At 51.0% G+C, this 24,282-nt stretch overlaps 1 protein-coding gene and 1 long non-coding RNA gene across 4 annotated transcripts in view; one reads left to right on the top strand and one right to left on the bottom strand.

Moving 5' to 3' along the window:
- RARB (retinoic acid receptor beta) overlaps nucleotides 1-24,282 on the top strand; it is a 694,610-nt gene that overhangs the window by 662,386 nt on the left and 7,942 nt on the right. For all 3 annotated transcript variants that reach the window (XM_008518324.2, XM_008518325.2, XM_070577442.1), the window contains 2 exons: nucleotides 1,450-1,610; nucleotides 15,007-15,183. In XM_008518324.2, the coding sequence (XP_008516546.1) occupies nucleotides 1,450-1,610; nucleotides 15,007-15,183 (338 nt within the window). The remainder of the gene's footprint in view (nucleotides 1-1,449; nucleotides 1,611-15,006; nucleotides 15,184-24,282) is intronic.
- On the bottom strand, nucleotides 21,029-22,584 carry LOC139076188 (uncharacterized). The gene is made up of 2 exons (XR_011527539.1): nucleotides 22,432-22,584; nucleotides 21,029-21,493 (listed from the first exon to the last, which is right to left on the bottom strand). It is a non-coding gene; the product is annotated as an uncharacterized lncRNA (long non-coding RNA).

Raw genomic sequence — 24,282 nt, 5'->3', positions numbered from 1 at the left:
AACGTGGACTCCCGAAGAGGGCACAGGGTCTAATTCTACCTGTCGGCCTCCCTGGGTTTCAGTTTCCTTCCCCAGGAGATCCTAGCCAGAGGCGGGGCCTTTGAGTGACACTCAGATTGCAAGTCACCTGAGGAGTCTGTGCCGGGAGAGGAAGCTGGGGTTTACAGATCACCCGGTGCCAGGGCAGACACACACCTGCTGAGGGTCCAGCGGGCCAGACAAGATGTGGGGGCAAAGGGCTGCAGATGAATAAGTGAACAAATGAGTGAATGAATTGGGTTCCAGGCTGAATATTCATAATGCATGGATTATTATTTTTAAGTAACTTTATAAATAACAAAAGACTACATAATTAATATAGAAAGTTTAAGAAGAGAAAAACAGGGACAAAAGCCATAATCCCATCACCTTTTTTTTTCTTTTTTTTTTTAAGATTGGCACCTGAGGGGCCAGCCCCATGGCCAAGTGGTTAAGTTTGCACGCTCCACTTTGGTGGCCCAGGGTTTCACTGGTTTGGATCCTGGGCGAGGACACGGTACCGCTCGTCAGGCCACGCTGAGGCGGCACCCCACATGCCACAACTAGAAGGACATGCAACTAAAATATACAGCTATGTACTGGGGGGGTTTGGGGAGAAAAAGCAAAAGAAAAAAAAAGGAAAAAATTGGCAACAGTTGTTAGCTCAGGTGCCAATCTTTAAAAAAAAACAAAAAGATTGGCACCTGAGCTAACTGTTGCCAGTCTTCTTTTTTTTTCTTCTCTCCAAAGCCCCCCAGTACATAGTTGTGTGTTCTAGTTGTGAGTGCCTCTGGTTGTGCTATGTGGGACGTGGCCTTAACATGGCCTGATGAGCAGGGCCGTGTCCGCCCCCAGGATCCGAACCAGTGAAACCCTGGACCACCAAGCGGAGCGCACAAACTTAACCACTCGGCCACGGGGCCTGCCCCATCCCATCACCTTTAAGATGAATTTCTTCAAAAGTGACAGTTCATTCAGAAAACTAAAAAGCAAAAAAACAGGGCTTAGTTAGGAATCACTGATTATGACCCCACTAGGGCCCTGTGCAGGGATGTGTCTCCCAGGCAAAAGTGGTTTCCTTGTAACGCCTCTCAGGCCATCCCCCCTGAAATTGGGGAATGTGCTTGGAAGAATCCTCTCTTCAAGGAACCGGACTACATAGAAAGTTCTCAGCCTTCGGGGTGAGCCTAAGCTTTCCTTGAGAGTGGGTTGGCACATGCGTGCACAGAAAGACAAGCCACCCTCTCTTCCCGGCCCTCCTGGCTGCCAGACCTCTTTTCTTGGGAGATGTGCTTCTAACACCTTTTCCCCCTGTTTCTGTTCCCAGTGTCAGCTGAGTCCAAGGCAGCATCAGGGGATGGAAACACCTAGCCCAGGCAGCGCAGGCCCAGTCATTAGTGACCCCTGGTCTGACTTCTCTCTCATTTCCAGCTGTCAGGAATGACAGGAACAAGAAAAAGAAGGAGCCTTCGAAGCAGGAATGCACGGAAAGCTATGAAATGACGGCTGAGCTGGATGATCTCACAGAGAAGATCCGAAAAGCTCACCAGGAAACCTTCCCCTCGCTCTGCCAGCTGGGTAAATACACCACGGTAAGAGACGCTTCCGCCTGGGGCTGCTGAGAGGATGGGTGCAGGCCCTGACGTGTACGCACTCACACATACCCACACTCACACTCATGCGCTCATTCTCTCTCTCTCCTGGGCCTGGCAGGGATGTCCACCCAAACTCAGCCCAGGACGTGCATGTGGTCTGAGTGGGGCCGGGAGCAGCCCCTCCCTAGGTGTGACAGTCTTCAGACAGTCACGGAGGAGGGTGGGTGTTTCCTGCGAGTCAGTCATGCGTACACTCACTCAAGAAGCACCAAGGGAGACTTCTATGCCAGGCTGCGCGTGAGGTGCCGGCGACATGAATGAGCAAGATATGGCTGCTGCTCTCAGGACTTATGGTCGGGTGAAGGAGGCAAGTAAAACAGAGAGGTGGTACGTGGGTTTTGACAGACCCCCATACAGAGCCCAGGGGGAACCCAGAGGTAACCCAGAGGGGCCTGTGTTCAATCTTTTAAACACACCCATCCACCTGTAAGATCCAACCAAGATTATGGAGGCCCTCCCCTGGCTTCAGAGAGGGTTTGTGTAAAACCCCTAAGCCAGGGCCCCGAAAAGCACAGGGCAGGCGGGAGCCTTCTCTAGGTCGGTGGGTGGTCCCCCTCGGCTCCGTCGCTTTCACTGAGGTTAGAAATAAATGGGGCCGGCCTGGTGGCGCAGTGGTTAAGTGCGCACATTCGGCTTCGGTGGCCTGGGGTTCGCCGGTTCAGATCCCGGGTGCAGACATGGCACCACTTGGCAAAAGCCATGCTGTGGTAGGCGTCCCACATATAAAGTAGAGGAAGATGGGCACGGATGTTAGCTCAGGGCCAGGCTTCCTCAACAAAAAGAAGAGGATTGGCAGCAGATGTTAGCTCAGGGCGAATCTTCCTAAAAAAAGAGAGGAGGGGAGGGAGAAAAAGTGGAATCAAAAACTAGGAAGCATATGGGGGCTGGTCTGGGATGTGACAGTAGAGACGTCGTGAGGTATTTTAATTTTTTAAAGTGGTTTTTGCATGCATTATGTTTACTGATATATATTCCCAGTGCGTGGCACAGAATAAGGTATTCAATAAATATTTGTTGAAGAGTAAATGAATATAACTAGAATGTTGTTCTGGCCTCTTTCAGTGGCTTATGTTGCTTGCCTAAGATGCTAGTAAATGTACATTTTAAAAAATCCAAATATTGCAGCATTTGCTGGGTTGGTGACTGGTGTGCCAGAAAGCAGAATAGTAGGAAAAGTCATGAGGATAAAAAGATGAAATGGTGATGCCAGAAAGAAAAATGAATAGGGAGATGAAGGGCTGGTGAGCACTTCTTCGGGAGCACGCTGTCACGCATTTGGGTGTTGCTGTCACAATTTTATCTGTAAAACAGGAATGGTGACCAGGAGTAGGCCCACAGGGTTTGCTGTGGAAATTGATACTGGAACATGCCAGGGTGGCTTCTGAGGTGAGCATGAGGCAGCTGGGCTGCTGAGGCTGCACAGGTTGGTGGCACCAGCTTCTGAAGGCTGGCACTGGAGTTGGACAGGCAGGTCCCCGGGCGAAACCAAAGACCTTGACTCAGGAAGCAGAGGGAGAACCTGGAGCAGTGCTTCCCAAACCTCAATGTGCTTACAAAGCACCTGGCAATCTTTTTAAAATGCAGGTTCTGATTCGGCAGGGCTGGGGCAGGGCATTTCAACAAGCCCCCAGATGCTGCTGATGCTGCTGGGCTGCAGGACACACTCTGAATAGGAAAGGCCATGAACTGTACTTTGAGTTGCCAGACCCAGGACGACCATCCGGGGCCCACCCAGGCCCTTGGTGTCAGGGAGAAGGAGGGATGCTGACATGCCCCACCTGCCAACCTGTGTAGCTGTTGACCTAGCCTGCCAGGCTGAGGGAGATGCTTAACTAGCAGGCGAGCACCCACTGAGCTTGGGGAGCACCATCTTAGCCCAGAGCAGACACAGTGCAGGACAGGCTGGACACCATAGGCAGCCTTCATTTTCACCTGGAAGGTGAAGCAGGCCCACCAACCATGAGGCAGTGGTTAGTAACACCACATATCAAGAGCAAGGGCGCTAGAACTACATGAATGTGGCTTAAATCCTGCTCAGCCACCGATCAACCATGTGACTCTGCACGAGTTATTTAACTTCTTGGTACTGCAGAGAAGTAAAATGATTAATAACCTAGGAGCGTATCATTTACTCCTTTTAGAAATATTGATTGATTGCCAACGATATTCTAGGCACTGTATCGGGTTAAGTATCTAGGTGAGTGCATCCTGACCCCAGAAACAAGGAAATGGACTCAGGAGGGGCCATGGGAAAGGACAGAAGGAGCAGAGGAGAGGGAACAGGTGCTCTGGAATGGGGGCGTTGAGAGCGGGTGGGAGGTAAGAATTTAAAAGCCTTGCAGAGTCGAGAATGCCCACTGAGGAGTTTGCATTTCAGTCTGCAAATGATGGAGAGAACGCAACAGTTTGTGATCAGAAGTCTTTATTATTGTTATCATTATTATTTTAGCTAATATTCATGGAGCATTTACCAGGTACCGGGGACCACGCTAAGTACTCGAAATATGTTAGTTCTTTCACTCCTTGCAAGGACTCTAGGCGGTGGGAATTGATGCTCCCATGTTATAGATGAGTAAACTGAGGCTGAATATTATTGTCCCGATATTTCCTATGAGTAAATTGAGGTGTAGAGGTGCTAAATACCTTTCCCCGTGTCTCATAGCCAGCAAGTGGGACTGGACCGTGACTGGACATTCTGACTCCGGGGCAGCCCTTTGAACCACGAAGTCATGCTCAGGATGCATCCAGAGGGTGGTTGACAAGGTAGAATGGCAGCAGGAGCCATCGGGCATCTCGTTAGGAGGAGGTGGCTATTATCCAGGAATAAATCAAACCTTTAGCTCCAAAAAAGACAGAATAAAAGAGAACAATCAGAGTAGGAAGGGCTTCCTGGAAGTGGAAACTTTTGAGCCGGGTCGTGAGGTGAGAGACATTATATGACACTCCCGGGGATCATTTGCTACTCCATCAGGGGTCCCCTCCCCTCTTCCCCAGCTGGGGGTATCTTAGTGTGGCCTAATCAGTCGCCCAGATGCTGACTTACATGGCAGCCAGGTGGAATGGCGCCCGCTGTAGTCTGGAAGAGGGTGAGCAAACACAAAGTATACCATTTGCCCCCTCCTAGAACACACGCCCTGGTGTGGCCTGGCTTCCTACAGGGCCGGGAACCAAAATGCTCCTTCAGGACAGTCCTCCCTCTATCAGTCAGCACAGCTCCTTCCCACCCCAAAAGCCAGCCAGGGGTTCTGGTCAGCCTCACCACGGGCTCCCTCTGAAATCCGATGGCCTCTCCTTTTGGATTCTCATTACGCCATAGGTCAGAATCCACCTGCTTCCAGGCCAGTGAGGCTGCCTGCCCAGCCCTCTTCAAGATTCAAGGGGGGCTGTCAGGACCCTGTCCTTGTCCCCATGGCTCAGACTTCAAGCTCCGGTGACCATGCCCAAAGGCTTTCTGTGGCTGCCAGAGCTGCTTGGCTCACACCTGGGGCATTGACACTCCTGGGAGCAGCCCCCACCCAGTGACAGGTGGAACCTGATAGGTGATGCCCCAGGGGCAGGATACCTCTTAGGCGGTCTCTAACCACCTCCCAGAGTTCCCCAACAAGATGGAACCCCAGGTGCCCACGGGATGACCTTCACTGGCAGCCTCCCCTTCCCAGACCCCCTTCCCCACTCCTCCTCCCGTGTTTCCTGGGATCTCTTCCCAAGTCAGCTGCTTGCTCTCAAATCCTAGTGTCAGGGTCTGCTTCTGGACCAAACGGGGCTTCCCTGAGGGCCTCCGGGGCCCCTTCCCTTCACCTCTGTTTGGGGACGAGACACCATCAGTCCCTAACTGGGGCCTGTCGTCCTAAGCACTTTGAGAGGACTTTCTGCACCTCTTTTGATCCAGCAGGGAGAATAGAAATACAGGTCCATCTCCAGAGGGTGGTCCTCAACTCTGGGGCAACCAGGCGTCCTTCCAGAGCACACTGCCCATTCGCGGGGTCCAGGCTGCTCTAAGAGTCTCTCATCTGGCTCTTCTCTTTATTTCTACTCTCTGTACACAAATCTAGCTCTGTTTTTGTTGTAAGCAACTTCCAGTCCTTTCCGGAAGTAGGTGGGGTATAAATAAGTAACAGCAGCCGTAACACATTCTCTGCAAGCGCTTGATTCCGAGCTGAGCGTTTTGATGCAGAGCTTTTTTTAGATAGGCAGTTGCTCCCACTGCAAGGAAACTTCCTGCCATCTTCACCAGCCTGGCATCCCTGGCAGATGCCTTTGGAATAAGTGGGCAGAGAGGAATTAAAAAGGCAGCTAGCCACCCACCTACAGATCTTTGAAAGACTGGTTTCTTTTTCATCCCTAATTAGGGTACATTTGGAACAAATGGACAGGCCCCAGGAGGCAGCAGGAATGGGTCAGGGAGGCAGAAACATATGGCCCACCCACCTCCATGCCCAAGTCCAGGCAGGACACTCACCTACGAGCTTCAGAGCTAGTCTCCCCATGACCCCCCTCCAGTGACCCCCCACAAGAAACAAGGGGGTCCATGTGGAAGGGTGGAAGGCAGGAGAGTGGCTATGTATAGATGAGCTCTCCCAAATAGGTTGAAGGAGCGAACCAGAGGAAACGTCCCAGACCTCAGGATCCTTCCTCTGCTTCCTTAGGTCGAACCCTAGGCTATGTCATTTGGGCTTTAGGGCCTCATAGACCCAGGTTCAAATCTTGCCTTTGTTACTTAGAAGTGTGACCTTAGAATTATCCTTTGAGCCTCAGCTCCCTCATCTGTATCCTGGGATTTGAATAGTACCTACCTCATGGGGTTGCTGGGAAGAAGGTTAAATGAGAAAAATATATCAGAGCACCTTGTACACTTTCCAGCACAGAAATGTGCAAAATGGGCAAGTCTCCTCCTCTTGATCCTGTTAGGAGTGCCTTGTCATTTTTCAGAGCCGCGTGCCCAGGTTCTGGAAAAGGAATGTAGTGGGTGGGAAGGCGAGGCAGGTTCCAGGCGACACAGCCCCGGCCTAGGCTGTCTGCTCTGCACCACGTCTGCTCCCGCATCCCGCTGCTCTGCCACGTGCAGCTTTTCATCACCTTGCAGAGCTTGATGGGACATAAGCTGCCCTCCGAGGGGCTCATGAAGTTGAGCTATGGAGATTTAAGGGGCCCTTAATCTACTCAGAAAAATGACCACCAACAGGATCATTAAACCACCAAAAGACTTTCCAGGAGACCGGTGCTTTAGAAAAAGAAGGATGTTGTAGACAGTTGCGGCCATTTGTGGACGTGGCTTTTGTTGTAGAAAGCTAACACTGTGATCAGCCAGCAAATCAGAACCTGAAACTCGGGAGGTCAGCCTCCCAGGAGAGAGGCACCTGCGGGCGTGGAAGATCAGGGAGTCCAGAGGCCTGAGTTCTAAGCCCCGCTCTGCCACCTCACAGTTGTCTGACCTTGAACCAGCCCTTGACTTCTCTGAGCCTGTTTCTTGCCAGTAGCCACACCTGCTCTGTTGTACCACCTAGACCCTTCTTTCATTTTGCAGCAGTCACTGCATACCTACAGTGTGAGTTTCCTAGGGCCGCCGTAACAAAGTACCACAAACTGGGTGGCATAAGATGACAGAACCGTGTTGTCTCCGTTCTGGAGGCTAGAAGTCCAAAGTCAGGGTGTCGGCAGAGCCAGGCTCCCTCTGATGGCTCTAGCGGCGAATCTTCCTTGCTTCTCACAGCTTCTGAGGCTGGAAGACAGCTTTTGGCGTCCTTGGCTTGTACGTGCATTACTCCAATCCTGTCTTCATGTGGCCGTCTTCTTCCAGTGTGTCTTCATACCATCTTCCCTCAGTGCATGTCTCTCTCCGAATTTCCCCTTTTTATAAGGGCACCAGTCACATTGAATTAGGGCTCACCATAACGACCTCATTTTAAGTCAATTATCTCTGTAAAGACCCTATTTCCAAAAAAAGGTCACGTTCTGAAGTACTAGGGGTTAGGACTCCAGTATTTTTTTTGGGGGACACAATTTAGTCCATGACACCTACTGAGTCCAGAATCGGAGGCACAGACATTTACCCTCCCAAGCTCACAGGCTCTTTGGTAAAGTCCTGCTGAAAAGCAAATGTTGTCACGTGTTTTGTGAGCTTTTAGAAACCTCTGGCACACACATCCTAAGTTCTCATCTTTCAAAGAAAAATCTTCTCTAGGCACTGTGCTAAGTAAGTACCCAGGATCTTACTGGGTGGTAGAAAAACAAAAAGACATTCCCAGCCAAGGGACTAGCGTGAGCGTGGCCGGGAGTTTTGTAGAGAGGACTGGATGGGAGGGGAATGCAAAGTGTGAGGGGACAGGTGAGGGCTGGCTGTCAGGGCCTTCTTATGCTGGAATGAGGTGTGTGAACAGTAGCCACAGGGAGCCAAGGGGGCTTCCGGTCAGGAGAAGCAGTTCTGAGGGGTGGCCCCTGGCTGCTTTGGGCTTGGCCGGAAGGCACAGCTTATGTTCTTTCTTAGACATGCCCCTGTGTTCCAGAAGCCATCAATGGCCCCTCATGGCAGCTGAGACTGCCCCACGATCTAGCCTCTCTTGGACATCCTCTGAAACTCTGATCTCTACCCTCCATCCTACCCCTGCGTTCCACCAAGTTCCCTGGATCTCTGAGACCACCAGGGAGGAGGGCGCCCCTCCAGGCTGGTGTCCCAGCCCAGCAGGGGTCAGGAGCACCCCTAAACCATTGCCTTCAGGGGACTCACACAGCATCACCCTTGCTTCTAGCTAGACTTTCAGGAAACACGTAGAGTGGTAGAGACCTTCTCTCCTGCCCCCTTGGCATTGCCCACTGCTTAGAGCCCTTTCTCCCCATGGGCTGTGCCAAGCCATGAAGACAGTGCCTATCTTTCCACCTGTAGTTCAGGGTGGCTGCCAGGCTGCCTTCTCCCTACCTGTTGGAAGCTTCCACTTCTGAGGAGAATGCTGCATGTGTGCTAAAGGGCCTCTATGTGTCATCCTCCCACTGGACAACATACGCCAGCTGGGACGTTCCTAAGGCCATGTTGCCCTAGTGCCTAGATATGTGTTTGCTGACTACGAAGAGATGTTGGCCTGGCACATAACATTCTCTTCAGAGTAGTACTGGGGATCTTTTAGCCACCTCATGGAAGCACCCAGAGTTTCCAACCAGAAGGGAGATCACAAATGCAAGAACAGGCTTTAGGAGACAAAATTCAGACCAGGAAGTAGAATGATGACTGCAAGCGTGGCATGTGGGGATGCTGCCTCAGCGTGGTTTGATGAGCAGTGCCATGTCTGCGCCCAGGATTCGAACCAATGAAACACTGGGCCGCCTGCCCCGGAGCACGCGAACTTAACCACTCGGCCACGGGGCCAGCCCCTCTTTATTTCTTTTAAGAAATTTCGCATTTCCTTCTTAGCTGAAAAGGAACAACAAACCCCCTGATTAAACCATTGTAGCACCCAGGAGCCGCCACAAATGGGGTTTTAAAGATACTGGGATTCTGTCTCCATTTGTAGGTCTCGCTCTGAAAGTAACGCCAGTCAGAAAAGCAGCACGTGGCAGCGGAGAGCAAAGTAGGCAAAAGAAAGGGATCCATTTGCGTGGCCAAAATGGCCATTTAATTGGATTTCATAGAAGAGTTGGGCTTTTTTGCTGCTAACGATGGGCCCGGGGGCCACGCAGGCGGGTCTCCCTCCATCTGGACCGCTGCTGCACAGCATTCTGGGAAGGCAGGTTGAGGCTCCTGCCTGGAGATGGGCTTCCACCCGAGAGGAGGCTGCTGGGGAAGGAGATCATGGAGGGAGGAGGCCATGGAGGGAGGAGCACACGTTGGGAGGAGGCCATGGAGGGAGGAGGCCAGGAGGAAGGTGTGTGAGTTTGAGAAAGCCCTGCCCCTCACCTTCTGCTTTGCCTGTGCTCCCCACTAGCTGCCGGCAAGGGCCTCTCCCCTCCACCCCTTGTTCTCCCTCTGCCCGCTCCCTCCCTCCCCCTGGCTTCAGAAAGGCTGCTGAAAACCCACCCTTCCCCCTGAGCCCCCCATAACCACTCTCATTACCAACCCAAACAGGCCGAGCTCTCCATTTGCCACAGCTGGAAGATAATATATAAGCCATTTTAAACCTCCTGCCTCTGAATCTGGCCACCAGTATAATAAAACACCCGGTTATTTTGTGTTTTATGAACTGCCTCTTCCCTTCAGTTTGCATAATAGTGAGTGAGATTTACATGCCGTTAAGACGGCTGTGCATTATTTTTAATAGAAGGTACGACAGGCTTCTCTCCCTCAGCCCGTGCATGATGAAGTAACCTCCGAGATGCTGATGAAGATTTCGTTCACACTCACTGGGTCGGGGCAGTGCCTTTTTTTCCAGATGGATACTCTATTGTAAAACGACTTCCCGCCACACGCTCGCCTCGCTGTCCCTCTTCCGTGTCATCTTCCTCCGAACTGGATAAACTGCCCATTAAATTTAATTACAGCCCAACCGGCCGCATGTCTTGATCTTGTCCCCCCGAGTGTACTGCATTCCACCAAGGTCCTTGAGGAAGGAATAAAATAAATCTGGAGAAGGCATGCCTGCTTTCCGCAAGGAATGTTGTAGAAGGCAATGTTGGCCACCACCTTTTTTTAGGGCTTCTAAACTTCCTCTCAGGTTTTCCTCCCCAACATTCAAAACAAAATCTTGATATCATTGACCCTGTGGACTGGTTTTCACTGAGGCCAGGAACTACAGGTTTGGGTTTGGGACATGTGGTACATGGTACTGAACTGTTTCCATTTGTCAGCGGCCTGGGGAGCCTGGATGGTTCAGATCTGCCCCCAGAAGCAGCAGAGGCCTCACGAGCAGGCCTTGGCCACGGCCCAGGAGACTCATCCTCAAAATGTTAGTCGTCGCGAGACATTTTCAACAAGCAAGGACTTGCAGGACCTTCATTCGCTCATTGATTCATTCAGCCAGTGTTTACTGAGCCCCTGCTAGGTGGCAGGCCCTGTTCTGGATGCTGACAACACGGCCACAACAAAGCCAACAAGGAGCCCCTGTATAAATGAGGATATGATTGAGGGTCTTAGGGGAGGTCATGCTGTAAACAGAGCTGGATGGGAGCAGCTGGACTGCGGGGTGGGAGGGGACCATGATTTTCAATAGAACAGTCAGGGAGGGCTCAAAATAAAGTGACATTTGATCAGTTCTCGAAGGAATGAGGGAGTCCATCCTGTAGCTCTCTGGAGGAAGAGCAATCCGGGTGGAGGGAACAGCCAGGGCAAAGACCCAGAGGCAAGAGGATGCTCCACTTGTTCAGATAGACTCGTGCAGCTGGGATGGAGTGAGCTAAGGGGAGAATGGGAGGAGACGAGGTCAGAGGGCAGGGGCTGGGCCGGGGAGGGCCTTGCAGACCAATGAAAGGACTTTGGCCTTTAGTCTGAGTGAGATGAGAAAGCATCGGAAATTTTGAGTGGTGCAGTGACTTGCTCTGACTTGCATTTTAAAAGGATCCCTCTTGGGGCCAGCTCCGTGGCCAAGTGGTTAAGTTCGTGCGCTCCGCTGCGGCAGCCCAGGGTTTGGATCCTGGGCGCGGACATGGCACCGCTCGTCGGGCCACGTTGAGGTGGCGTCCCACATCCCACAACTAGAAGGACCTGCAACTAAGATATACAACTGTGTATCGGGGCAGTTGGGGAAATAAAAAAAAAAAAAAGGATCCCTCTTTCCTTTGCTAAGAAGGTACTGCTAGGAGGCCAGGATGGAATGAGGGAGACGGTCTGGAGGCTGTTGCAGTAATCCAGGCAGGAGGTGATGGTGGCTCAGACCAGGAGGGTGGCAGTAGAGGTAGGACCTTTCCTTTAAGTCTTGACAGTTCTTTGAGGGGAGAGTGTGAACCTCTCAGACCTAAACCATCTTAAGCTACAACTGGACAATAGTCAGAATTCTTCCTGTTGCAGGTGATAGAAACCAAACTGAGATCAACTTAGATTTAAAAAAAATCCTGTTGTGGATCAGGCATGGCTGGATCCAGCAGCTCAGTATGTTCAGGACAGGACCCGTCTTCCTCTCTCTTTCCGTTGTTCATCTCAGCTTTCCTCTGCATTGGCTTCAATTTTAGGGAGGCCTTCTTCTCCTGGTGGCCCCTGAACGCTCCTGGCAACTCTCACTGACAGAGAGCTCTGCTTCCCCAAGTGTTCCAACCAAAGTCTCAGAACTGAGCCTCCTTGGCCTGCTCTGGGTGACCTGCTCTTCTCCGAACCAATCACTGTGGCCAGGAGAAGGGACCGCTCTGATTAACTAGACCAGAGTCGGGTGCCCTCCCTGCTCTTGAGGGAGTTAGGGAGCCCCACTCAAACCCCAAGAGCCGGGAGGGAGAGAGGAGCCATCCCCCAGATGACTCCAGAGGGGAGAGGGGGATGGCAGGAAGGCAGAGACACAAGGTGGCCGTTTAACTCCTTTCACACTGGAGATCCTGCTCTAGAGATTACGGAAAGAAAAGAAAAAAAAATCCAAAAACACTTTCTTGGGTATGTTGGAGTGTGAGCCTAGCAAAGGTTGAGACCTTCAGTAATTTCTGGCAAGTTCTTAGTGGTGTTCTATTTCCTGTCTGTGCTGTGAGCATCCTCTTTACTGCTTACATGAGGAAAGATGGGTGGAGGCTTGTCATGGGCAGTGGAGTGGGGCCCAGTATGGGGACTGTGCTGGCCAGGTCACCTCTGCATGGGAGGACAGCCACTGCTGTGGGCCGAACCCTCTGGCAGTCCGTGGGCAAGTGGGGGTGATGAGAGAAGGGGTCCAGCACTGATCAGACCCCCCGAACACACCAGGCACCATTTGCTTCCTTTCCTCTGGGATCCTAGCTAATCCTCCAGGCAGCTTGTGAGGGCAGGTGATATATATCACTCTTTACAGACAGGGGGACTGAGGCATGAAGAAAAGCCATCGCTTGCTGGAGGTCAAACCTGTCAGCTGAGTAGGGAAAAGGCCAGGTTTGGGGATCACATGGACCTGGGATCCACTTCCACCCCTCCTTGGCAAGTTACCTCACCTCTCTGAGACGAACTTTCCACATCTTACAGCGAAGCTGCCGACAGCCCCTTCCTCATTGGGTGGCTGTGGGGTTCAGTGACGTGGGGAGTGAAGGCGCGGGTGAGGCCTGCTGTGGGCAGTCTCCTAATGCAGCAGCCATTTCCCCGCTAGGCTGGCAGCTTGCTAAGGGTGGAGGGGGGTCTGGTGTGTTCAGCTGTTAACCCAGCTCTGGCTGCGTGGAGGTGGGTGAGGAAACATCCCTGGAACGAAGGGAGGGAGGCAGATGAATAGGTAAATGACTCTTCATTTGAATGGATGGAGGAACCCAGCCAGTAGGTGGCCCAGGTTTGGACTGAAATCAGGTAACCTTCTCATAGGGAGGAGAGGAAGGGTCCCCTCAAGTTATTTTGTGGCTGTCAAAAGACTTAGGGTCCTGGGACCGGCCCACTGGCATAGTGGTTAAGTTTGTGCGCTCCGCTTCGGCAGCCCAGGGTCTGCAGGTTCGGATCCCAGGCACAAACCTGGCACTGATTGTCAAGCCATGCTGTGACGGCATCCCATATAAAACAGAGGAAGATTGGCACAGATGTTAGCTCAGGGCCAATCTTTCTCACAAAAAAAATAAAAATATCAAGACTTGGCGTCCTGAGTAGAAGCTGCTGAGGGACTGGAGGCTGGTCCTTCCTGGGAAAACACAAGGAGAAACAGGTGTTACCTCAGGATCAGTCCCTCTTCATGCTGCCCACAACGGGTCCCCTTGGCTTCCTGCCAGGACATGCCCATGGAGGCTGGTCCTGCCTCTCTGGCCAAAGCCTGGGCCTGGCAGTGGGACAAGGGGCGTCATGAGAGGCAGGCATGTGGCCACCGCCACACTGAGGACCTCCAGAGAGTCTAAACTTTGTTGTTGTTGCATTTTGTTTTTTCTTTTAACTATCATTGTCACTTTTCTTTATGTTTATGAAAAATTGCTAATGCAGAGAGAATGGAGTAGTGAACGCCTGTGATTACTCCACAGCCAGTCGTGTTTCATCATCCATCGGCCCTCACACGCGGTCTCTCCGTCACGTATTATATGGAAAAATGGAAGTCAGTTACAAACATCCCATTTGGTCGCTAAATATTTTAATGTGTTCTCAATGACAGAAACTTCTGCAAACAAAAGCATAACAGCAATGCTATCGTTACTCCTGAAATAAAATTCACATCTCAAATCCCTTAGTATCTCAAATTTCTAGTTTTCTCATATATGTCACAATTTCTTCAGTTTATTTATTTGAATCAGAATTCAGATAAGGTCTATACCTTGTAATTGGTTAATAAGTCTCCTAAAAATATTTTTTCCTGAGTCAAGTTTATTGGGGTATAATTTACGTAATATAAAATTTATCTTCTTTAAAGGTATAGTTTGATGAGTTTGACAAAAGTGTACGGTCCTGTAACCACCACCTAGTCGAGATGCAGGATGTTTTTATCATTCCAGAAAGTCCCCTCCTGCACCCATGTGGTCCACCACCCCGCCCCCCAGCCCCTGGACACCACTGATCTGTTCTCTGTCACTGTCATTTGCCGTTTCCAGAGTGTCATGTAAATGGCATCGTTCTGTGTGTAGGCTTGTGTGTCTGTCTGCCTTCTTTCCCGTTGTCTGATGCTTCCGAGGTTCCCCCTTGTTCAGCATTGTCATCGATCAGTGTTTCCTTTGTTGTTACTGCCCTTCAGCATCCATTGCTTGGTTGTGGCACAATTTGTCCATTTATCGCTTAATGGGCATCTGGGTTGAGTCACTTTTAATCCGTAGGTTTCTCTTTCCATTTCTTTTTTTCCCCTTTCAATGTATTTGTGGAAGAAACCAATTCATTGGTTTTATGGGGTCTCCCGCGTTCTGGATGTTGACAGTCGGTCCCCCGTGGTATAGTTTACCGTGTTCCTCTGTCTTCTGGATTTCTTGTGCTTAGGTCTAAAGGCTCACTCTGATCCTGGTTTGCCTGTTTCATAGATGGTGGTGTGGGTTTCCCTCAGGACACTTAAATGACAGGCTGCCTCTTTTTAAGATCTTAGCCACCACGGATAGACAATGCCTAGAGCCGTTAATTCATCAGTTATGAAACAGTGACTCTTCCTTCCACCATTCCTTCATTTATCATCTGTTACTTGATCCTTCAGTGGTACACAGATAAAATTTTGAGCATTTTTCAAAGACAAATTCAAGCTAAAAACTCAGCCACCCCACCAGGAAACTCACTGATCCACACTGAAGTGTCAGTGCATTAACAGGAAACGTGTTGAGTTCCCCGCCTTCTCAGAAACTGCCCCTGATGGTGTTCTCTCCCTCTTAGAATTCCAGCGCTGACCATAGAGTCCGACTGGACCTGGGCCTCTGGGACAAATTCAGCGAACTGGCCACCAAGTGCATTATTAAGATCGTGGAGTTTGCTAAGCGTCTGCCGGGCTTCACTGGCCTGACCATCGCAGACCAAATCACCCTGCTGAAGGCCGCCTGCCTGGACATCCTGGTAAGTGCCCTTCTGAACTCTCAGTCAGGGGCTTGGGGTGGGGACAAGGGGACTGAGATGCTTGAAGACCTCCAGAGGCTTCGGTTCCACCAGCCTCTTGTCCTGCTGTTTCTGCTGCACCCCGGGTCCCATCTTCCCCGCCTGAATCTTAGTTTGATTGCCCAAGACTCAGAGAACCTTCCTACCCTCTCTACCCAGTATGGGAACCCCCTCTACATGACCTTGGGGGAGGGCCCAGCCAGTGTCTGTCACAGGCCTTCGGTGATGGCTTGCTGACCCCTAACCCCTTCTGTGGGCCAGCGCTGTAGGACTTTAAAAGGCCGTCAGGATTCTCCAGGCTAAACCGACTGGAGGTGGCACAGAGCACCCTGCTCTACCCGCTGACTTCACACCACCTCCATCAGTGGCCCTGGGAGAATCCCTTCCTTCTGTGGACCTCAGTTTCCCAAACTGTGCAAAAGGGAATCTGTGATGCCCCTCTGCTCCCTCCTATTCTCACACTGTGTCTTCTACAGCCCTAAAGAGGGTAGGACACTGTCACACCTTGTCCTTGGAGGGTCTCTGCTGGCTAGACATCCACCTACTCTCTCCCTATTGAGGCTTCAGGGATGGTGTGATCAATCCTGAGTGGGACCGTTTCCTCAGGCAGAGAAGCAGCTCCTGTTAGAGGCAGCAGGGATGTGTCCTGCCTGGGGGTGTGTATGCTGATAGTCCTCTGGTGGCAGTGGGAGGGAAGGCTGTCCCCCGGGCCTGCATCAGAAAATAGGGAAAGTAGGGGCCAGCCCAGTGGCACAGCAGTTAAGTTCACACATTCCGCCCCAGGGTTTGCCAGTTCAGATCCCGGCTGCGGACCTGTGCACCGCTTGTCAAGCCATGCTGTGGCAGGCGTCCCACATATAAAGTAGAGGAAGATAGGCATGGATGTTAGCTTAGGGCCAGTCTTCCTCAGCAAAAAGAGGAGGATTGGCAGCAGATGTTAGCTCAAGGCTAATCTTCATGAAAAAAAAAAGGAAAAGAAAATAGGGAAAGTAAAGTTAGCTGTTGAGGTTATTTAAAAGCATAGATTTTTCTTTTTATTACACCCTTCATGGCTTTGGGTATAAACCATTGTGCAAAGCAAATACAGTTGCTCAGTATAATTAAACACACACACACACACGCAATCCTGCCCCAGAGGAGAGAGGACTCTGGACAGGGGAGTTGTGCAAGAAGCTTGAATGTCTGTGTGTCTTTCCATTTGCTGGTTGGATCTTAGCAGGAGTGGTCATAGTTACTCAGTAACCGCCAGGCGCGAGGCATCCTGAGAGCATTTATGGTATTTTTTCTTCTCCTAAAATCACAGGGTCAGGGATGAACCTAGGAACATTCAGAAAAACTGAAGCCCAGAATAGCATAGCCTGTCACACACCTGCACCCTGCAGAGTCTCCAGCCTCAGCTCTTTAGAGCCTCACACAACTCTGTGAGCCTGGGGGTGGGAATTCAACCCTCGAGATAAGGAGCTGGAGGCTTGAGGGGTCACCCAGTGCTGGGGCCGAAACTCCAGACCCAAATCTCTCAACTCCAAAGCTGTGAGAGGCGGTGCAGACATGAGAGGATTAGAAGCATAGACGGGGCTGGTGTTAGAGGTGTGGGCCACAGGGAGAGCCAGGCAGACCACCGGAGATTGATAGAAGCAACTTGGGCAAATCAATCGTGATGTTAATAATGAGCTGGTAGGATATTGAACAGCAAAGCCCAAGCTTTTTAATGCTTTCCTCACCAGTGCGTCAAGTGTGGTGCTCCACAGAATTTCACCTAAGCCTCACAAAACCCCCCAGGATGTTAGTAGAGAGTGGAGTTACCGCCACATGATGACAGGGGCCCCAAAGGCCTAGAGTGGCTGAGTGATGTTTGAGGCAAGTCAGTGTCTTCTCCAGGGGATGCTGTGGAATTCTGGCTCCTCTGCATCATGCAGCCACCCAGCAGGGCCCAGAGCTTTCCCGATGATTGGGCTCTGACTTTGTCCCTCTGCTTGTTTCTTGGTCCTCCTTTTGTTGAGCTGCCAGGTTGTGACAGTTTGTGATTCCCTCTGCTCCAGCCCTTTGAGAAAGATGGAGTGAGATGCTTTGAGATCATCCAGGAAAGCATCCTATTTCCATAACACCACATGCTCACTGATCAGGGGGCTAGATCCCCCTTCATCCCCTGTTCAACTCCCAGCAGCCCTCTTCCCACGTCTCAGATTTACACTGAGCCCCACAGCACTCCGGTTTGCCTGTGGATCTGAGAATCAGTCCTGAGCCCCTTGGTAGAGTCGGCCAGAGCAGGAAACAATTTCTGTGACCTTAGTCAAGCTATTGAACCTCTCTGAGCCTCCGTTTGCCTATCCATAAAATAGGAATACAAATCAAGAAGGCATTAACTAAGGTAATTCCATTGTTGTTAGTGCAGTCAAATGGATTCTGACCTCTGGCGGCCCTGTGTACAGCAGAGTGGAACCCTGCCTGGTCTTTTTGCACCACCCTCCTGCCTTCCAGCACTGTATCAGACAATGCTCCACTGCTATTCATAGGGTTTTCAAGGCCAATTTTTCGGAAGTGCGTGGCCAGGTCCTTCTTCCTAGTCTGTTGTAGTCTGGAAGCTCCACTGACCTGTCCACTATGGGTGACCCTGCTGGTATTTGAGAGACCACTGGCATAGCTTTCAACATCGCAGCAACACGCAGCTGCCACAGTATGACAAGTGACAGATAGGTGGTGTGGTTCCCTGACTGGGAAACGAACCCAGGCAATGGCAGCGAATCCTAACCACGAGGCCACCAGGGCTGGCTAGGTAATTCCTCCATGGGCTTACACACAGAGCGTGTGGTAGGTGCTCAGTCAGTGATGGTGAAGGTGGGGACAAAGCTGCCACAAGCACCTGGGGGCAATCCTAGCCTCTGTGGCAGGAGTCAGGAAACTTTCACCTCTCATTCCTGGCCTCATGGGGGTGAGGGGTTGGGCTGGGGTGCAACAGGCAGAGGAGAGAAAGCCCGAGCAGGGGAAGGGCAGAGACCTCTAGTCATATGAGATGAAGCAAAAGGAATACTTCTGCGGCCCCAGACAAGAGCTCCTTTCCAGGAATTTGTAGCAAAGGCAGTCAATCACAAGATCCTGAAAAATGCACAAGTTCCAAGAGCATCTTTTGGATGAGACTGTCGACAGGCTGAGCTGTTTGGAAGAATCTTCTTATCTAAGCCATTGATGTAAGGAGAGAGTGAGACAGAGAGACCAGAAGATGGACAGACGGACGCGGACTGCGGTTTTTCTCAGCCCCTAGGAAGGAAAGTCAAGGTTGTCCCAAGAGTCATCAGCCCCGACCTAGTGCCGCCCATTCATGGCCCCCAGCGCATTATGTAGTGGGTAGTCTCCTCACTAGCTGGGCCATGTGCTCTCGCTGCAGGGCCGCTGGCTGGGGCTGGTGACGTGGTGGGAACACAGCGTCCATGCAGGATGGGCTGCCCAGGCTCGAGGTGGCTGTGGGGGGAGTTACTTTACGATCACAAGGGAGGAGGTAGATAATGAACCAGCAAATGGATTAGGCAACATCTTAAGTGCCACAAAGACAAACAGAAGCAAAAGCAAGGGACAGAGCTGGCGGAGGTGCAGGGGTCCCTGTCTGTAGCGTGGATAGGGAAGCAGGTGACCTTTGCAGAGACCTGAAGGAAGGCAAGCAAAGATCAGGAACCAGGAAATGTCAGAGAGGTGTGCAAGTAGGAGGAGAGTGGAGTTCAAAGGCCACGGGGCAAGGGGGGCCCTGGCAGTTGAGGAACAGTGCAAGTGAGTGTACCTGGAAGGGAAGGAGTGAGGGGAGCAGGGGGCAGGAGGGCCAGATACCAGAGGAAGTGGGCTTGCGATGGCACATGGGTTTCCAGTCTCGGTGTCGTGAGGAGTCATGGGTTCTGACCACAGGGCAGCCGTGGGCTGGCTATTGTTTAAATGTCTACTCTGTCTAGTCACATGGGATGAATAGATACCGGTTGAAGAGGGAAATCCCACATTTAAGTACTAGTGCGTGCCAGACACGGGATACGGTGGTGGCAAGGGGCGATGAGGCCTCGCCCTCTGGGAACCAGCAGGCTAGCCCTTCCACCCGCCTGGGCCTGCCCCCGGTTTCACCACAGCGCTTGTCTCCTACCCCCGCCCCAGCATGGCTCCACATCCATCCTGCTCCCCTTCTCGCTGCCCCGGCTGTTAATAGTGGTTGTAAACATGGGCTCTGAAGCCAGCTTGCCTGTCTTCAAAATCTGGCTCTGCCGTTTACTTGCTGTGTGACCTTAGGAAAACTACTTCCCCCTGCTGAGCCTCAGTTTCTTCATCCTGAAAATGAAGGTGATAGGAGAAGCTTCCTTTCAGGGTCTGGAGAGAATGAAATGAGCAGTACAGGGCTTGGAACAGAATGGAATGTTGTAGGCCTTGGTCCTCTTACATATTATTATTGTTACTGTTAAACCTCACTCCACCCTCCAGGGGATTCTCTTATTATTCACGTTTTGCAGATGAGGCAGCTGAGGCCCAAGTGGAAGCCAAAGGCCCACAGGTCTCCCCCGAGAGGAGGTTCCTGTTATCTGGAATACCCTCCCTTCCTCCATGCCCCCCTTTCCTCCTGGTCAACTAGTCATCTCAGCTTAAATGCCCCCTCCTCAGAAAAGTCTTTCCTGACTGGCCACTCAATTCTTACCCTCTGTCCCCACTGGTCTGTCTCATTGCTCTTAACACATGTTGTAATTGGAAATGTGTTTACCAGTGCCTTCTGCACTGGACTGTCGGCTCCAGTGGGGTTGGTCATGGTGGCTGAGATCCAGGCACCAAAGAGACAGTCAACGAATATTTATGAATGAATGATGGGTGGATGGATGAGCAAATGAATTAATGATTAAAATTGGGATTCTAGAACATGTGCTACATTCTGAGTGTTGCATCTGAGCAAGCTTCAAGTGGGAGGTGGCACCCACAGGGCTTCCCGGGGCCCTGCCACTTGCTGCCACTTGCAGCACCTTGCTTCTGGTGATGCAAAAGGGACTGCCTCATGTGACTTCAAAACATGATTTGGGGTCTTGGGGACCATGAAGCTCTACAGGCACAGAGGGCCCTTCCCACAGGAGCCTGTGCCTGCCCCCTTCCAGGGACCCAGTAGAGGACTAGCCCCCAGCCTGGAGAGGAGCGAGTTTGGGCCTTCCAGCCCCACAGCCTGAGTTCAGGCCTCAGCATCGCTTCTGGCCATCTGTGCCATCAGGACGACGTCCTGCGACTCTCCGAGTCTCAGCTTACTCCTCCGTGGGTGTGGAGCCATCAGCCGAGCAGTCCCCGAAGTCACTGTGAGGCAGGCAGTGTAGTAGCTGAGAGAGTGGGCTCTGGAGCCAGACTCCCCGGGTTCAAATCCCAGCCCTGCCTTTAGGAGCTGTATGAACTTAGGGAAGCTCTGAGACCTCTCTGAGCCTCAGTTATCTCATCAGTGACATGGGTGTATCAGTAGCTCTTCCCTAATAAGGTTGTTGGGAGAATTAATTGAGTTAATGCATGTGAAACATTTAGCATGGTCCCCGACACATAGTAAGGGTGCCTTTAAATTAGCATCATCGTCTCGTCATCATCAGTACTGGGAAAGCCCAGATTGTCTTTGTGATCTGTTTAGTACTGAGCTGCTATATGTATGTATGCACATACACACACACAAACACCCACACACACGTATGCACACACACACACATGCTATCTGGAGCTGGTCTGTTCAATACAGTAGCCCCGGCCATCAGTGGCTGTTGAGCACCTGAAGTCTGGCTGGACTGAGATGCTGTAATTGTAAAATAAATTGTAAAATAAACAGTCGATTTCAAAGACTTAGTATTTAAAAATGTAAAGTATCTCCTTAATGATATTTTTTGTATTACACATTGAAATGAAAATGTTTTGGATGTTAGGTTAAGTAGAATGTATTATTAAATTAAGCCCACATATTTCTCTTCACATTTTAAAGTAATGGCTCCTTGAGTGCTGGTCTAGGAAGCAGTAACAGGAAGAGAAGGACAAGAAGAGAAGGTGGAAGTGATGGTGTGTGACTTTGGAGACTAAAGGCATCGTGGCCTCCTCCTCGTTTGCTCTCTTCAGCCTCTTGTTTTGAGGGAAGCTGGTTGACATGTCGTGAAAGGCGGGCTGGTGGCAGGTCCACTGGGGAAAACATTCTGTTCCCATGAGCGCATCGCAGTGGGTCCTGTGTACTGCCGGGGAGGATGGCGCGAAGCTCTGGCTGCATTATGTTATGATTATCACTGCTTCAGCATTCCCACGAGCACTGGAGGAGAAACAGTCAAATCACATCAGGATCTGCCCACAAGTTGCCAAATACAATTAGTGCAGAGACTGGGATGGGTGAGCAATTTGAGCTTTCTCCTTTGCCTAAAAACTTAGAAATGCCTGAATGCCCCCCTCAGGGGGTTACGAGGTGGGAGAAATTCTGATGATAGAATCCAGTTCATTACTAAATGAACAAATATTTGTTAGCCACTTCTTGTGTGATCAACACTGCCCTAGGTGCTAAAGAAACAGCAGGGAACAACACAGATAAAGAGCAGTCTCCTTCTAGAAGCTCATCTTCTAGAGGAGTGATGGGTCAGTAAGCTCAGAGAGTGACAGTGCTATGGAGAAAATAAAGCCGAGTGATGGATCATACTGTGGAATACTACACAGCAATGAAAAAGAACTACTGCTACATGCACCACCATGGGGAAGCTCACAGACATGCTATGGGGTGAATAAAAACCAGGCACATAATAGAATATACTGTGTGGTTACATTTATCTAAAGTTCAAGAATAGGCAAAACTAAGCTATAGGAATAGAGATGAAAATAGTGGTTGCTTTGGGGAGGAAGTCTGATCAAGAAGGGGCCAAGGGAGCCTGCAGGTGCTAGAACTGTTTGCATCTTGATCTAGGTGGTGGCTACACAGGTGTCTACTTAGGGAAATACATTCAGCTGTACACTTGATAGGAGCGTACAGCTCGAGGCAAGTGTGTTGTATTATCTACTGCTGCCTAACAAGTTGCCGCAGAACGTAGCAGCTTAAAACAATAAGTGTTATTGTCTCCCGTGGTCCCTCGGGGTCGGGAACTGACTGAGCTGGGTGCTGCTGCCTCAGTGTCTCTCCTGAGGTTGCAGTCAAGACGTTGGCCGGGGCTGCACCATCTGAAGGCTGACAGGGGCTGGAGGGCTGCTTGCAAGGTGGCTCCTCACATTTGCCTGGAAGGTGGTGCTGGTTGCTGACAGGAGGGCACAGTTCCTTGCCATGTGGACTTCTCCATGGGGCTGCTTGCACGTCCTCATGACCTGTCACCCGGCTTCTCTGGAAACAAGAGACTGAAGAGAGCAAACAGAGGAGGCGGCCACGACGCCCTTTATGACCTAGTCTCCGAAGTCACACACCATTTCTTCCACCGTATTCCACCATTAGAATCAAGTCACTAGGTCCGGCCCACGCTCGAGGGGAGGAGAATGAAGCTTCATTCCTTAAAGGCAGTAGAAGCAAAGAATTCGTGGGCATGTTTTTAAACCACCACACATTATATCTTAATTTTGAAGTAATTTTTTTTCATATTTCAAGAAAGTAAGATGATGTGATAGAAAATAATGGGTTTTAGGCAGTGTGCTCACTGTGGTTTTGGGGGAGGTAACATTTGAGCCAAGCTCTGAACAGGAAGAATCAGCCGCATGAAGAGCAGGGGAAAGCATCGAAGGCAGAAGGAACAGCAAGTGCAAATGCTTTGCTGTGACGAGTTGCTGGAGATTCAGAGAGAAGACCTGTATCGCCAGAAGGTGATGGACGAGAGCAAGGGAGGGGCAGTTGAAGGTGGCGGGCTAGGTGGAGGCCGTGGAGGCTGCAGGAAGCAGTGTGGATTTCATGAATCTGAAGATGACTAGAAGCCATTTGGAGGGATTTTTGCAAGCGAGAGATCTCCTCTGATGAACATTTTGAGCAGCGTGCTCTGGATGCAGGAGTGCGAGTGGGAATAAGGGACGGGTTCCGAGGCCCTCACTGGAGGAAAGGCAGCGTTGGCTTGGATTAGGCGGTCATAGGGACAAGTGGACAAGTCTCTGGCTCTGCCTCTGGGATCTCATGTGCTTAGATCTTTCCAGGGTTCCAGCCTCAGGCGATCTGCTCCCAGGTCACCCAGGACACAGTGGAAAGATACCCAGTTGTCCTTGCAGAGAGAGAGATCTTTCCTGCCCTGCAGAAGATCAGCTTCGCCCATCAGCAGAGCTCTGTGTCATCCCACAGGGCCCTCCTTCGGTGGGTCAGTCTTGCCTGGGCTATTTTTACCCATCTCATGGGACCTGCATGCTCCTCTTCCCAGATAAAATGCCCTCCTTTCAAACAAAGGGTGTTTTAATCCTGGAGAAGCTCTTGATGGTTGCCACTGGCATTTGACTTTAGTGTGACAAAATGAAATCCCTATGTTTTTCGAGAGAGACAGGCCTGGCCAGAAGCCATGAGGAGGACGCTGCTGCCTGCTGGGCCCGCTGGGGCAGGGGTGGGTGCGGAGGCCCCCCTGATGAAAGAAGACATTGACCATTCTTCCATCCGAGGCCACGCACCTTTCTCTCTGGACGGCCCATTTGTACTTGCTTTTGGTTTTGAACTTTCTGGAGAGAGAGGCAGCAGGATATAGTCTAAATGCTTCATCAGAATCCAAAAATTTTCCAGCTTTTTTTAAAAAATGGGTATTACTGGGGCTGGCCCCGTGGCCGAGTGGTTAAGTTCGCGCGCTCCGCTGCAGGCGGCCCAGTGTTTCGTTAGTTCGAATCCTGGGCGCGGACATGGCACTGCTCGTCAGACCACGCTGAGGCAGCGTCCCACATGCCACAACTAGAAGAACCCACAACGAAGAATACACAGCTGTGTACCGGGGGGCTTTGGGGAGAAAAAGGAAAAAAATAAAAATCTTTATAAAAAAAAAAAAAAAAAAAAAAAAATGGGTATTACTTTTGTTTTGGTTTTTTTTGTGGGTTTTTTTTTTTTCCTGAGGAAGATTCGCCTGAGCTCACATCTGTGCCAGTATTCCTCTATTTTGTATATGGGATGCCACC

Source organism: Equus przewalskii, chromosome 15, assembly GCF_037783145.1.
Source record: "Equus przewalskii isolate Varuska chromosome 15, EquPr2, whole genome shotgun sequence".
Lineage (NCBI taxonomy): Eukaryota > Metazoa > Chordata > Mammalia > Perissodactyla > Equidae > Equus > Equus przewalskii.
Note: the sequence above shows the minus strand (reverse complement) of the source record. Positions and strands in the feature narration are given on the sequence as shown.